The 14,904-nt window shown below is 43.6% G+C and overlaps 1 protein-coding gene across 2 annotated transcripts in view; it reads left to right on the forward strand.

Moving 5' to 3' along the window:
• The window catches only part of LOC146579282 (F-box/WD repeat-containing protein 7-like), a 45,812-nt gene extending 34,926 nt beyond the window's left edge, over window positions 1–10,886 (forward strand). For both annotated transcript variants that reach the window (XM_085263110.1, XM_085263114.1), the window contains 8 exons: window positions 760–887; window positions 968–1,081; window positions 5,549–5,730; window positions 5,947–6,172; window positions 6,280–6,346; window positions 6,754–6,897; window positions 7,695–7,844; window positions 8,668–10,886. In XM_085263110.1, coding sequence (XP_085119236.1) covers window positions 760–887; window positions 968–1,081; window positions 5,549–5,730; window positions 5,947–6,172; window positions 6,280–6,346; window positions 6,754–6,897; window positions 7,695–7,844; window positions 8,668–8,801 — 1,145 coding nt within the window. In that variant the 3' untranslated portion in view covers window positions 8,802–10,886. The remainder of the gene's footprint in view (window positions 1–759; window positions 888–967; window positions 1,082–5,548; window positions 5,731–5,946; window positions 6,173–6,279; window positions 6,347–6,753; window positions 6,898–7,694; window positions 7,845–8,667) is intronic.
• Window positions 10,887–14,904: the final 4,018 nt, after the last annotated feature.

The following is a 14,904-nucleotide window of genomic DNA, read 5'->3' on the forward strand; positions in this document are numbered from 1 at the left end:
CGTGTGTGTGTGTGTGTGTGCGTGTGTGTGTGTGTGTGCCTGCCTGGGAATTCTGCCAGTCAGCCGAGATTCACTGCCTGCGCTCAGCAGCCATACCAATGAGGCTACCTAACGTTAGCGCCACACCGCAGCCATACTAATGAAGCCGATGCTGACTGCAGCTCACCAGCTTCACAAATAAGGCTAATTATCAGCTCCCCTGCCATACTGCCGGGATCGGTGTCGACGTTAGCAAGAACTCAGCAAGAATATAAATGCAGCTAACCTTCATTAACCACACTCATCTTACATACTAATGAATGTTGGCTTAAAGTTGGTCTACTTTAGTAAAGTCACAGTAGATGCTATTCCACTACACTACAGTGAACTTCAGGTATGGTGATGAAACGTAATCTCGCAGTAAAAACATTCCTGGATAGAAAAAAACACAATGAAGCATCATCGGTCATGGACTGGCCTCCCAAATATTGACTCTGAAGTTCATTAGAAATCTGTTTTTGTCTTATGATCTTTATTTAAATCTGCTCATCAGATTTGCTATTTTCCTCCCAAAAAGGTGTGGCAACAACAAAAAAACAGGTTGATGGAGTGTTTTCATCACTGCGCCATGCAGGTGGGCGACATGGACACCTGAGTTAGTGAATGTGATAACTTAACCTAGGATTTTTTAATTAATATGCGCATCTGCGAGGAGACGGGAGAGACTGAACGCCCCATTTTTGAAATATATCCTCTTCTTTTACCCCCTCCCCTCTGCAGGTATATCAGAGTGCACGTCGTCTCGTCACAGGCGATCAAGTGCTGCAGTCAGTGAGTGGAAATCGACCTACATTAGACAGCATCGCATAGAGACCAACTGGAGGAAGGGGGACACACGGGAACCCATGGTAACGCACACACCGCCTCGGTTCAACAGCATCGGTCTGAGATGTAAATGTGAACTGATTGTCTTTAAATGTCTTTGCAGGTGTTAAAAGGCCACGATGATCATGTGATCACGTGCCTGCAGTTCAGCGGCGACCTGATTGTCAGCGGCTCAGACGACAACACGCTCAAAGTGTGGTCCGCCATCACCGGCAAGGTAGGACGCAACAGCAGAGACGGACGTATCGATTATGGGAACGATTGTTTTCTTTTGCTTCGACCACACGATCACATGCGTGTGTGTGTGATTGTTTGTGTCGCCTAGCAAACAAAGTGTGCGCTTTTATTTTGGAACACTGTGAAATTTCTAGAAGCGATGCTTTTATTATGAAATTCACACATTAAAGTACATACAGTGTGAATATTTCTGCAGCTCCTTTTACTCTGCAGGGCTGCAGGAGCTGTTTCACTAAAAAAAGTGAGGCTTTTATTTTTGCAAGTCAAATTCGGTACAAATATGACTTTTATTTTGTAGTACTTCACAATAAAGCCTATCAGATAAATGATTTAGCACCAACCTAAAAATAAACAAACCATATAGACTTTGACAAAATTAAGATTAAGAAACTGCCATCAAATCTTCTGTAAAGATGATCTAAATATTGCATAATCCATGAGCCCAAGTTCATCGAGCAAGAACAAGGATTTATATCTTCATACCCTGGGCAGCATTATTATCTGATAATGCTGTTGCACACCATTATCAGATCTCAATGTTTCCTTCTTTGGAAACCGATAATTGAACTGGGATGAGAAATGAAGGGTTTTGCTTCAGGAGCCAACTTGGTGTCTGCACCTCCATCAGGGGAATACAGGAAGGCGATGTGTATCTTTAATCTGTTAAAAACTAACAGAAACACTATAATGTGACATCCCTGCTCTACAGGATGTGAGGAGAGTGATGTGGAGTGCTTTTGTGTCTGACATAAACATGTGAAACCAGTTCAGACTAAAGAGTGAAACGCTCCTGCGAGCGCCTTCAGACCGGTGAGCAAAGCACATGGAAGAGCTGCAGGTAGATGCAGGTGTGGCTGGTTGAGCGAAAGATGAATGAGTGAATCTTTTGTCCTGGGCAGGTATTTGTGTAGGAGGCTGTCATCAGGAGGAAGTGAGTTACCTGTAGATCAAGTTAGCAAGCGGGCGCTCATTCACATGTTTTCATACAGAGGAAGAAACACAGAGCAATTAAAGCAATGAGTAACTCCCTGGATTTGATCCAGAATGGCTGATGAGTTGCTAGACTTGCTTCTAGAAGGACTTTCGAGTCCACAACAGGTGCTCGAGTTCATGGACAAATTTCACTTCAGCCTGGAAATGTGAACATCGGGGTGCGACGAGAGGAAACTGTCAGTCTGTGGGCTTAATCGTCTGGAAGTCAAACATATGTTTACCACATTTCAAGCTCCGATTTCAAAGAATCAGAGCTCAAATATGTTTGGGTTTAAATTTGAAGCTATCAAGTGTTTAATCAAGGTGACCTTGAGAATCGTCAGTAAAAGACATTATCATGAAATAATGGGACTCCTGCGTGCGAGCTGCACTCAGCTTCAGATTTGACCTGAATAAGATTTTAATATGTAGGCCAGCGTGACCTAATAGGACAGTGAGAAGCTCAGAGTGGCTAAACGGACTAAACACAGGCGGAACAGTCGTGTCAGTCGGGGTGTGTCGCTGGGAAGCTATTTGTGTACACACACAGACACAGACATACACCACCCGAGGCATCTCTGTTTGAATACTCACATTTGTGTTAAAGGTGTAGAGAAAGTGTCTGTTTCTGTTGGCGTGTTTTTGTAAACCTTCCTGTTTAACACCCGCAGACTGTTAAACACACAATATGCAATCAGAGTGCATTCAGAAAGGTGACAGGCTCTCGTTTACCTTATTTCAGACCATGAAAAGCTCCTTAAATAAACAGGGAACATTGCTGGAATATAAATCCCTCCTTTGTCCTCAGAGAAAAGATGCCCGGACTCATCTTAAGCCAGCTAAGCTTTCGCCATTGTTGCAGATTCTCGGTCTACCCGCTGCACCAAGACGAGGATAATGTAATGTTGACATAAAGTGCAGCCCTCTCTGCAGAAGCCAAGAAGCTGTCTGATTGCAAGTGCACGTCCGTGCTGCAACTGATCATCTTAATTTAACTCTGCAAAATGTTCTGCAAGAGGAGGTTGTTTTACACCAAATAACAGTTTTATGGGTCCCTGCAGGTCCTTCTAAAATAGTTTAAAACCCTCCAAAAGTAACCATGAGCAGGATGCCAAAGACATCTTAGATTGTGCTGAAGAGATTTCAGCTGAAGTTAAACTAAGGCCGGGCTCATGTAATACCAGTTTGCTTCAATCTTGTGCTCTTGATTTCCTGGTTTCAGTGTTTTTACTGTTTGCTCATCTTGTTTTATAAGGAAAGTCCACTTTAAGAAAAGGAGAGTAATACCAGAAGAACAATCCTGAACATGTTTCGGGCTTAAAACACTAGCAGACTGTTGTGATTCCTTCACCTCCTCCGTCCTCTTTGCTCTGGTGACGCTGTGTTCCCAAGCCAGCTGAGAGCTTGTGTCCTCCTAACGAGGTGCCCAGGAGGCATCCACACCCCATCCTGAACCACCTCAGGGTTCCTGTCAGTGTGGAGGACGCCCCTGAGTAACCGAGCTCCTCAACTCTTTTCCCCTTAAGATGGTATTAGACCAACTCCCTTGTACGCTTAATGATGACTTCTGTCACCTGTACATGAATTTGAAAAGCTTACAGAAGTCCTGTCGTCTTCTTTTTAAGCTCGTTAGACTACTGTGACCTTATGACCAAGAATCTACACGGACGAACAGGTTCTGTTTTTTTTTCCGAGGACAGCTGTGTAGGCAGCGACCACGCTCACCTGTTGTTATGAAGTATGACAGAAACTACTCAGTTCAGAAAATAGAAACAAAGTTAAATCCTTGTAAGCATCAAAGGTGGAAAGAGTTAAGCCTCGGTAAACCCGCTGCGTGGGACACTGCATGGCACGGTGACGTCACACAGTCACATCCATTTATCACTGCTGTTAGCCGCAGCAGCATTCTGCAGACCGACGGGCGTCGCCACTCAGACAAACCTCCACATCATGAGAATTTGAGTATTTTCCACAAAGTTTCATCTTTTTCACACTGTTGCCGCATGTCCGTCTGTGTAATGTGTGAGCTCCTGGTGCATTGTTAAAACTGCAGTTAAACCCACACGATGGTACACTCACGTCTTTAACCGAGCTGCAGCATCAAAACACACAAAGTTGTAAAATGTGAGACATGCAGGACTGCGGCGGCTCACGACAGCACATGTGACGTCATTTTGGAAAATGATAAATGGTCTGGTTCTTATGCAGCGCTCAAAGCTCTCCATGCAACAGGCGTTTTTCTCTACGCCAAAGTGCTTTGTGTCTGACATTCACACATGAGCTGCTCTACATGTGGCTCAGGCGGTAGAGCCACAGTTTGACATTAACTCTGTCGTGAGGTGCCGTTTACCATGTCTCGTTTCACGAGTCTCTACCCCGCCTCTAAGGGAGAGACCGGTCACCCTTCAGAGGAAGCTCATCTCTGCTGACCCGTGTCATAACAGGAACACAATCACACACTCTGATGAAGCTCCAGTGTGTGTTTGCGTTCAGGGTTTGAAGAATTCCTGTCATTCATGAAATTCTGTCCTGTAAACCAACCGGCGCCTCTTACTCCAGCAACAATGCATGATGGGATACAATGCGTGGATAGTGACCCTTGGTTGTACATTACTCACAGTGAGGCATTGTGGGATACCTTGAGTGTACTATATAAACCACAGTAACCCTCGCAGGACTCAGTATGTGGTGAGAGATCGCAGACTCAGGTCGTTCATCTGGTTTCGGTTAAACATTCTTTAATCCGCCACACCTGCTCGCTCATCCGCCTAGACCTGCCTGTGTGTGTGAAGTCATTTTGTTCCCTGCAGAAAGAAAAACACACACACCCTCACGATGTTTTACTCTGCGGGGGTGATGAGGCGTGTGCGCCGCCGCGTACGAGCCGCTGACAGTCGTGTAGTAACAGCGAGCGCTCGTGTCGACGCCCGCAGTGTCTTCCTCCGTGTCCGCAACAGTTGCCAAGGCAAAGTTTTGCCACTGTTACCATGGCAACTATCGCTACAACACCCTCAAGGTGAAACTGCGTTTGTCTCTCAAGGCTGTCCATGAAAGTGGAATAAATATTGACTCACACGCGTTCGCAAACAATGAGAGAGACGTTTAATGTTCGCTGTGTTTGTGCAAACTGCAGGCTTTGATTGCGTTTAATTAATTTGATCCAAGCAGGAAAAACCCAGAATAACAGCTTTCATTGGCCCAGATAAGAGCAGCAGATTATTTCTTTATTCCTTTATCTTTAGTGAATGAGGAAGAACGTGTTGGCTTTTCTTCGACCTCGACTGTTCCAAATGCAAACTCTAATATTTGAGCTTGAAGTGCAGTAAAAATGCAACTTTATCTGTAATCACTGGTCTTCATGTCGCATTCATGTCTGAACGTTTTCATGCGTTTTATCATTTAAATTAAAAGCAAAGTTTAAATTCAATCATAACACTGTTTAATCATCATGTATCCTTCTTTTGTTCTCCCTCAGTGTCTGCGGACGTTGACGGGTCACACCGGTGGGGTGTGGTGCAGTCAGATGGCGGCTACCACGGTGATCAGCGGCTCCACAGACCGGACGCTGCGCGTGTGGGACGCTGAAAGCGGCGAGTGCGTGCACACGCTTTACGGACACACGTCCACCGTGCGCTGCATGCATCTCAACGGCAACCGGTAACAGACTCACACACACACACACACACACACACACACACACACACACACACACACACACACACACACACACACACACATTAATGTTACACATGAACTCATAGAACTGGGTCAGCGCAGCTTTAACAGAGACACAAACACACACCTCTGGTTCACCTTGACCTGATTGGCTGTCACTGCAGCGATGTAATGCCTCTCTCTCTCTCTTTTTCTCAGGGTGGTGTCGGGCTCTCGGGACACCACGCTGCGCGTGTGGGACGTGTCGACTGGCCGCTGTGAGCACGTCCTGACTGGCCACTTGGCGGCGGTGCGCTGCGTTCAGTACGACGGGCGCCGCGTGGTGTCGGGCGGCTACGACTACATGGTGAAGGTGTGGGACCCCGAGACAGAGGTGTGCCTGCACACGCTGCAGGGACACACCAACAGAGTGTACTCGCTGCAGGTAAACACAGAGCAGGAGTCTTTAAACTGAGCTCTACATGAGGCGGTTTAGCATCTTTGAGCTCCTTGTTTTGGTTTTGACTCCACCTCTCCCACCCCTCTCTGCAGTTTGACGGCGTGTTCGTGGTGAGCGGCTCGTTGGACACTTCAATCAAAGTGTGGGACCCAGAGACAGGTAGACCTCACGGACTCTGTTTTCTCACTGTGAACCTTGAGTTATTTAATGAGTTTATTTCTGTATTCAGACACTAGGGGGCAGTAACTCTGGATGACAGGCTGAGTTTATCATTATTACTATAGATTTATTTTGCTTTACATATAACGCACAGGAACATAACTGAAACACGACCGCCTCTTTCTCTGTGATAAATGAAGAAAAAAAACAAATATGGTTGATTTTTAATGGTTTGTGGCAAATAATGCAGAAAGCTGCTGCAATCGCCTCTTTTCACTTTTATCTAATTTAAACAGAATAAATACAGTGATGCTCAGAGCGCCCCCTGTTGGTGGTAACCTGCTGTAATCATATAAAAATGAAACGCATGGGTGCCAGTCTAAGCTAAACGAGTGTCTCTTGTTCAGGTGGGTGTGTCCACACGCTGACTGGCCACCAATCGCTGACCAGCGGCATGGAGCTTCGAGACAACATCCTGGTTTCCGGGAATGCCGACTCCACGGTGCGAGTGTGGGACATCCGGACAGGACAGTGTCTCCACACGCTGCAAGGTGAGAAGCTGGTAACGTCCCTTAGAGGGAATCTGTCCGATTAAACAATGAGAGCAGCTTGAAGGTGAGGGTCGCCGTGGAACTTCTGCGCCAGATCGCTGACTCGGCAATAAAACAGGCTGACTCAAAAGTCCGCAACCCGCTGGGAGGAAGTGAGGAAACAGGGGGCATTGTAAAGGCTCTGAGATGACGTGAATAATCATGTTAAGGTCTGAGGCAGAAAGTGAACCTGAGCTGTGGTCAGACTCGTGAGAAATAAAACAAACCACAGGGTGTTTGTTGCTACGAGTTCTGAGGATACTTTCATGCAAAGTCTGTGACGGCCTGTTTAGTCTTTTATGGTTGTGGATTTCACAGCGTTTGCTTTTCATCTGTTCAGCTCACATGTGCGGGCAATTCGAGCCACATGGATTTAGCCAGAAAGTACAGCTAAAGGGAATGTGAGTGGTTTCAAGGGTTTTTGGTGACTGGATGAAAAATTGGACTCTCTGCCAGTGGTATTGAACTTTATTTTCTGGGACTGTAAATGTCCATGTAATTTCTCTCTTTTTTTTCTTTTTGGAAATCTGTCCAGCAGTGAATATTTTAAGCAGCAAATATTTTAGAGCCAAAGAAGGAGGAAATGATTCAGTATGAGAATTTACAACTCAGTGAAATCAGGTTTTATATCAAGATGCACATGCTGACGCTCATATAAGAAAGGATGCATAAAGTGATACCGCTGAGAAGAAAGGCTGCTCATGTAAAGACAACTGGTTGAGGTCAAGGGTCACGGTGTAATGATGCGTACTTTTCAGGTCCCAACAAGCACCAGTCGGCGGTGACGTGCCTGCAGTTCTGTCGTGGCTTGGTCCTGTCCAGCTCTGACGATGGGACGGTCAAACTGTGGGACCTGCGGACCGGAGCTTGGCTGCGGGACGTGGTGGCGCTGCAGAGCCGAGGATCAGGTGAGGAGTTCGCGCCACCTTAGGTCGCTAGGGAAAAATGTATTTTTCTGGCTGTTACTGAGTCAATTCATTTGCAAAGAGGTATGTGGTGCTTGCTTTTCTGTTTGTTTGTTTTTTGCTAGAAGGCTGCTGTGATTGCCATTCACTGAATTGTAGTGAAAGTTTGAAAATGCACAAACTGCAAACACAGGGGTTTCTTTCACTTTGAAGGCAGTCAGTCACTTTTTCCATCCTGCACAGCTGGAAACGTGCATGACAGCACAACGTTTAATTTGTAAGCAAGCAGCCTGTATCCCATTCGCACTGCACTTTTCACAATTTCACTCGTGATTGGTGAGTGGTTTGCCTTCCATGCAGATTACAGGTTACCGTGGCGGTCTGCTAGCAACTAAATCAGTCACAGTGTGGTGTTCGGTGTAGCTCATATACCTCTTTGGAACCAGTTTCACCCAATCTTGTCAGAAAGTACACGTTTCTATAGCAACCGGTGTTTCCCAGTCCAAAAAATATACAAATTAAAAATGAATAAATTCTCAACTTCATCATCATATAAAATGATACAAAGAAGATATTTTTAGTAACTGACTTAATTATATATTATGTGGTTTTTTGTAGTGTCAACATTTTAATGTGGAACTAACAAACAGATTAAATACATTCACATTTCAGTAGAAAAGACACTAAATGAACTGTAATGGTGCAGGTAGATGCAGTATTCACTCTGTTATTAAATATTAAGAAAAGATATACGTACCTGAACTTTATTTATGTCCTCACCTGTTATCACATGTCTGTGGCTAAACCAATCACGTCTTTGATCCAGGTGGAGTCGTGTGGCGAATCAGAGCGTCCGACACTCGCCTGGTGTGCGCCGCCGGCAGCAGAAACGGCACTGAGGAGACCAAACTTCTCGTGCTGGACTTTGACCTGGACGAAAAGAAGAAAGAGACGGACTGAGGAGGAAGTGACATCATCAAACGCGGTTAAAGCCCAGATTTTTTTTTTTTTTTTAAAGGATTTGGGGGTCGGCTATTTTATTTCATTTTTTTTAAAGAAAAGTAACAGAAACTCATCACACTTTGACTTTTTTGACCAAAGTCCTGACTGGATCCGACTCTTCTCGTCAGTCAAACTGATAGATGTGAATGTTACAGCTCGTCTCTGATTGGCTGGCAGAGGCGGGTGGATGAACCCAGTGTGGATAATTCAAACAGTGTGACTGATAAATCCACAAGGACAAAAAACATGGATGTAAATGGACAAACAAGTGCATTTATTTCAATCAAAATGGCCCAGAGAGGACGGCTTGTAAGAGAAGTGTTGGATTTCTTGAATGTATCCAATGAGAGGAAGAACGAGGGCAAACAATTTTTTGTTTGTTTGTTTGTTTGTTTTGCTGCTGAACCAACAAGGAGGTCAAAGATGCTGTTTAACCAATGCAAATGTACCAAATCTTGGCAGCTGGAGAGACACGGGCAACTTTTAGAGGCAACAGCGATGAGCGATGTCACAGCATATAAACCAAACCTCACATTTAGTCAGTATTTTTTTTAAACCATCACATTGTTTCACATTTATTCTCAGCAGCTGAGCCAAATTCTTCATCTCTGTTGCCTCTAAACAGCGTGTTTTGATCCTGCGGTAGAGTTACATGCTTGGTGCTTGGGATTCGTTGGAAACGGTGAAATTCGGGAATTAAAGCTTCTTTTCCCATCATTAAAAAGAGGGAAGACTAAACCCTCGAAACATGTTGGCCACAGGCAGAGCCTCACATCTGCAATGGTTGTAACACTGGAAACTTTGTCAAGCTTTACAGAAACATTATTTTTAAAGAGAGAAAGGCGATTACTCTGGTTTACTGCACGCTAAATCACTCGCAGACGCACATGTCCAAATGATTTATGCCGCAGTTTTACTTGTAGTGCAACAACTTTCTGCCAAAAGCCTAAACATTTTCAAAGGGGTGGCACCGGCTGCTGCTCAGCTCTGGCATTAGCCTGTTTCTGTTGAGACACTGAAGTATTAAAGTGGGGAAAGCACAGGAGTTAACAGTTCAAAAGGTGGCTGACTTCCATTTAGCGCCTTCAGTTTCAGGGTTGTGGTTATTTACTCGCCGTCAGGGCTGGAGGGGGTGGGGGCTGCACACACGAGCTTTTGTAAGTACGGAGTTATTGTTGCTGTTAAACTCATTCTGTGTGTGAGAGAGGCCTTTTTTCTGCTCAGTATTAATGAGAGAGTCTTGAATGTTTTAAAAGCTTAGGCTTCGGTCACGCAGGCTTAGAGAGCAGTTGTTGATACTATGGAAACCTCTGGTTGCTAGGGGAAATTGCATATTCCCCTGACCGGTTGCTAAGTGATTGCTGACTGCTGCTAGGTACTATTTTATTATATGTATCATTTTTCTTCCTTCTGCACACCTGTCATTCATTCAGCTGTGCAGAGGTTATGAACCACTTACCTGTTGTGAAATTGATCACGAAGGCTGAGCTGTACCACCTTGTGACTGTGTTGCTAGCAAATTGTTGTGGTCACCCGTAGTTCGCTTGGAAGTTGCCAACTTGTCTGCAAACACTAGCCAACTGCTCCCCAACACAAAACAGAAAATTTGCTTCTTACTACGTACATTTCAAAAGGTTCAACTTTTATTTTGAAGGTGAACTATCCCTGTTTTCAGTTTGTGTTGTGCTTCTCAGTTTAACAGCTGCATAGTTGGTGATGTTTGCAGACAAGGCGACGCCTTCCTTGCAAACTACAGGCAGTTGCTAGAAACTACTCTCCAACGAGTCTGGGAATACACATTTTTCCATAGCGACCAGTAGTTGCCACGGAATCGCACACCACTCTCTAAGACCTGAATGACTGGGGCCTCTCCTGCCTTTACACATAGCTGCTAACATTAGCATTAACACAGTTTTTAAAATAAAGAAGAGAAAAGTGAAAACGACCCTTGAACACTTCACATGACCTCGGTGAACATTTTCTGCCTCCATGGATAAAATATTTTTATACCTAAGTAATTATGTGCTTTTACTTTAAGTCATATTACAGACATAAAATAAAACCTGTTTTGTTTCTCATTAGAGAACAAAGCAGGTTTTAAAGAGCCACATTTATGCTCTGAGTCTGCGCTCCACATTATGTTTTCCAGCCACCTTTTGATGTCTTTCTATGATTTATCAGATAATCAGCATTAAGTCTGATCAGTGGTTTGTGTATATTTTTTAGGACATTTTTCCACCCTGTATTTTGTATCATTTTTCCCTCTCACCTTCTTGTGCAGGACTAAGCTGATTGATGAGGAGATGTTTAGCGGCCTAGTGTTAGCTACAGTTTTTGTTGTTAAACTTTCCTCAGACTGTGTGTTTATGTAAAGTGCACAAAAACTCTTTGACGTGCATCGACTTTATTGTTATTAGTTTGTACTTTCGTCACGACTTCACATTAGAAACTTGCATTGCACTACATTATATGTTCCATTACTTTTTTAAGTTGTTTTTTCCCCACCCACTGCCGCAGCACATGGGGTCACTCCGCATGTTTTTCTAAGCTTGTGAAATATTTAGAAAAATAAGATAAATAATTAAAAACAATTCCTCTTTACCGATATTAATCCGATAAGCTGCTGTTGCCAGGCAACAACCCAGGAGCAAGTTGCTCTATTGTTCATTTCCCCTGACAACAGGTGATACGTTTCAGGCAGGAGAGTTGACCTTTTTGCAGGTGTGAGGCTCTCTGACGATGTAATCATGTAAAATAATGTAAATACAAGAGGATGTACATATTCAGCTTTTTATAAGAACACAGCAGAGAAAATATTGTCGTGGATGGAGGGATGACTCTGAATCAATAAAGATGAGTTTTATAAAGTGCTGACTGCTTGTCTTTTGTGTTTTAAACATTGCTTTTGAAATGTGATGGGAGTTTTCTGCTGCTTTTCTTACAGCTCCTCTGACTTTTATTATGAAAAACTCAAACCAAAGTGACCCAGAAGAATTTGTAACTCAGTTTTATGGTAGTTGGATTTCACTCTTGATGCACACCTGTGTTGTATTAACACTGCAGGTTATGTGTCTGCAATTTACAGATGTCCTCTAAACGTTTCACCTGCAGCTGATCATAAAGAGGAGAGCACCAAATGTCCAAACATGAGTGAGCTGAAGGTGTCTGCCACTGAAACCAAATAATTAAAAACAAAACAAAAACCACTTTAAATGAGGCTGTGGTCAGAGTTTTAGTTAAGCACTTAGTAGTACTTCCTAAATACACGGGGAAACCCACTGATGTTGATGAATGTCCTCACAAAGACGGCCAAATGCCGTGTACACAGAGCTGCTTTGAGGTAAACTCTGGTTTACCAAAGTAAAAGAATGGCTCATACGACCTCAATGAAGTCGTCACTTGAAATTTACAGGTGAGCTGAATGCTGACAAGCACACATCGTTCTCTTCCTTCCTTCCTTGGTCATTTTAATGTTTGTTTACTGCAAACGCTCATATTCAACAAGAGGAAAAGAAACTGGCTAGAAGGGGGACAAGGAGAGGAGGGAGAGAAGGAAAGGAGGAAGGAAAAGATGGGGGAGGAGGGATGGAGGAAGGTAGGAAGGGAAAAGATGGGAGAGGAGGAAGAAAGGAAGGAAAAGATGAAAGAAGAGAGTAAAAGGAAAAATATGAGAAAGGAAGGAGAAGAGACTGACAGATGGAAGTGAACGTAAAGCCACGTTGAACTTGGAAATGTAGCGAGCTCTAACGTCAGCTTGAGGTTTTTCGGACCAACTTCACTGGTACGAGACTGAATCTGATCTCCGTGGAGGAATGTAGAAACTGCGCTTCATTAAAGCAGCGGAAACCCAGACTTTAATGAGTCGAGTTTATTTTAGCAGCGTCTTGGAGTAGACTCTACTACACTCAGAATCCGTTTAAAGGAAGCTTATTTATTCTCAACCAGGATGAGACGAACTCTGACTTTGAATCTCTGTCTTCCCACACATCTCCTGTCTGAGCCTCGCACCGAGCTTTCTGCTTCAGTATGTGGGAGTTTGTAGGAGAGCAGATAATATTATGCAACCAGAACTGGCTGCAACACCCCGTACGAGGAAAACTGAAGCATGTAGGTGTTTTTTTTCCTTTTCTCTGAGCTTCATTGATAAAACTAATGAATTAAATCTAAGCTGTGCAGCAGGTCCGTGCTGCTGCTCATCAGTGCTCTGCACATGTGGATGGTTTTCTTCCTGCCTAATGCTCCGACATGAAAGAGTCAGATTTTATGGGCTTTCTATTTTTACAACCTGCTGGAAATGAAAGGTGCAGCGTGAAAGTGTGTGTAGAGTTTGATGTGTGTTTGTAGTAGCCTGATAACGTACCGCCAGCCGACACAACAACAGGCAGACGACTGCAAAATCCCAAACAAAGAGAGCAAAACCAGCTGAAGAGTGAAAAAAATGAACCAGAAAGACCAAAGATGGGAAAGAAGAAAAGACGAAGGGAGGAAAGTGGCAGAGGGGAAGAGGAAACAGAAGAGGCAGAAATGGAAGGAAGGAATGAAAACATTGATTAGGATACAAAAGAAAGATGAAGGAAAGAAAAACAATTCAAAGAGGAGAAACAAATGAAATATAGGGAAGGACAAGTGAGGAAGGAAATAAAGCAAAGAGAAAAACACATGAAGACAAGCTAAGTAAATGAAGGTGGAAGCAGGAATGATGGAAACACCGAAGACAAAGGAAAGTGGAATAAGATGAAGAAACAAAAGTACATTAATGTGAAGGATAAAAAGAAACAAAAGAGGAAAAATAAAGTAAATAAGGACAAAGAGGTTATAAAACAGAATAGGATGCAAAGTAAGGAAAAGGTAAATAAAAGAAAGCAAATGAAAAGCCGTGGAGGCTTCAGCTGAGACTGAAGAAGTCATCTATCCATCTTCTGCTTATCCACTCTGGAGTCAGAACACCAGCCCAACATAGTGCTATAATTTGTATCCAGATAATTAAAGTAACTAATTAATCTCCTTAAGACTGAATTCTGTGATATTTACATGACAAATTAAAGTTGGAGATCTACTAAAAGACAGAGTTAAACTCAGGCTCCATCCTATGATTTAATGATTTATATTACAGGGGCCTGTTTTTCTGTCCCCAAAGGGTGACAACATAGAAACGTCCCCACTAAAATAGTAATACGGCTAAATGCACACACATGTACCCCTAGGAAAAAGTGTGTGTGTGTGTACCATGTTTACATACCTGTGTGGGGACCAAGAATTGGAAGTTTACCATACTTGTGGGGACCAACAGCCCTTATGGGCACAGAAAATAGGTTAGACCAGTGTTTCCCAACCTTTTGGAGCCACGGCACATATTTCACATTAGAAAAATCAAACAGCACATCACCAAACAAAAATGTCTCAAAAAGCATTTTGATCATTTATCTTATCAAAATAGGCTCAGTTTGTCCCCAGTATACCTTTTTTGCTTTCTTCTGACCATCACTCATGACGGCCTTCATGTGGGCTGGAATTTTCTCCAGGACCCAGACTGACTGCTTTTTCTCTTCAAATATTTATCTATTGCTATTACGTGCTGTGTTCTGACAGCATGACTATTATGTAATATCTTCTTCTGTTTGACAACCAACTTAATTAGAACAGGTGGTTGTACCGCCCTCTAGTGGAAGAGAATGTAATTGTTCTGCCTGTTACTCACTGCGGTCACTTGGAGTACTAATCAGGTGAAACCAGATAATCTTCTACGGCACACCTGTGTGCCACGGCACCGTTTTTGGGAAGCACTGGGTTAGTGTTAGGATAAACATCTAGGGAAGGATATGAAAACATGACTGTGTGTGTGTGTGTGTGTGTGTGTGTGTGTGTGTGTGTGTGTGTGTGTGTGTGTCCCATATTTTATTTTTGTAGCTTGCACTGAGGGCTGATTGATTATGTATGTTCTGCCTGCAGCACTGCGGTGTGTTTGTTGACCTTCTTGTAAGCGACACACACAGGGAAGCACGAACTGTAGCACGTTATAGGTGAATAACACCAGCGCAGTCTCTAATGCAGCTCAGGCAGC

This window comes from Mchenga conophoros, linkage group LG3 (assembly GCF_057382185.1).
Source record: "Mchenga conophoros isolate Kocher_MC1m ecotype Shallow Benthic linkage group LG3, M_conophoros_male_GT1.1, whole genome shotgun sequence".
Lineage (NCBI taxonomy): Eukaryota > Metazoa > Chordata > Actinopteri > Cichliformes > Cichlidae > Mchenga > Mchenga conophoros.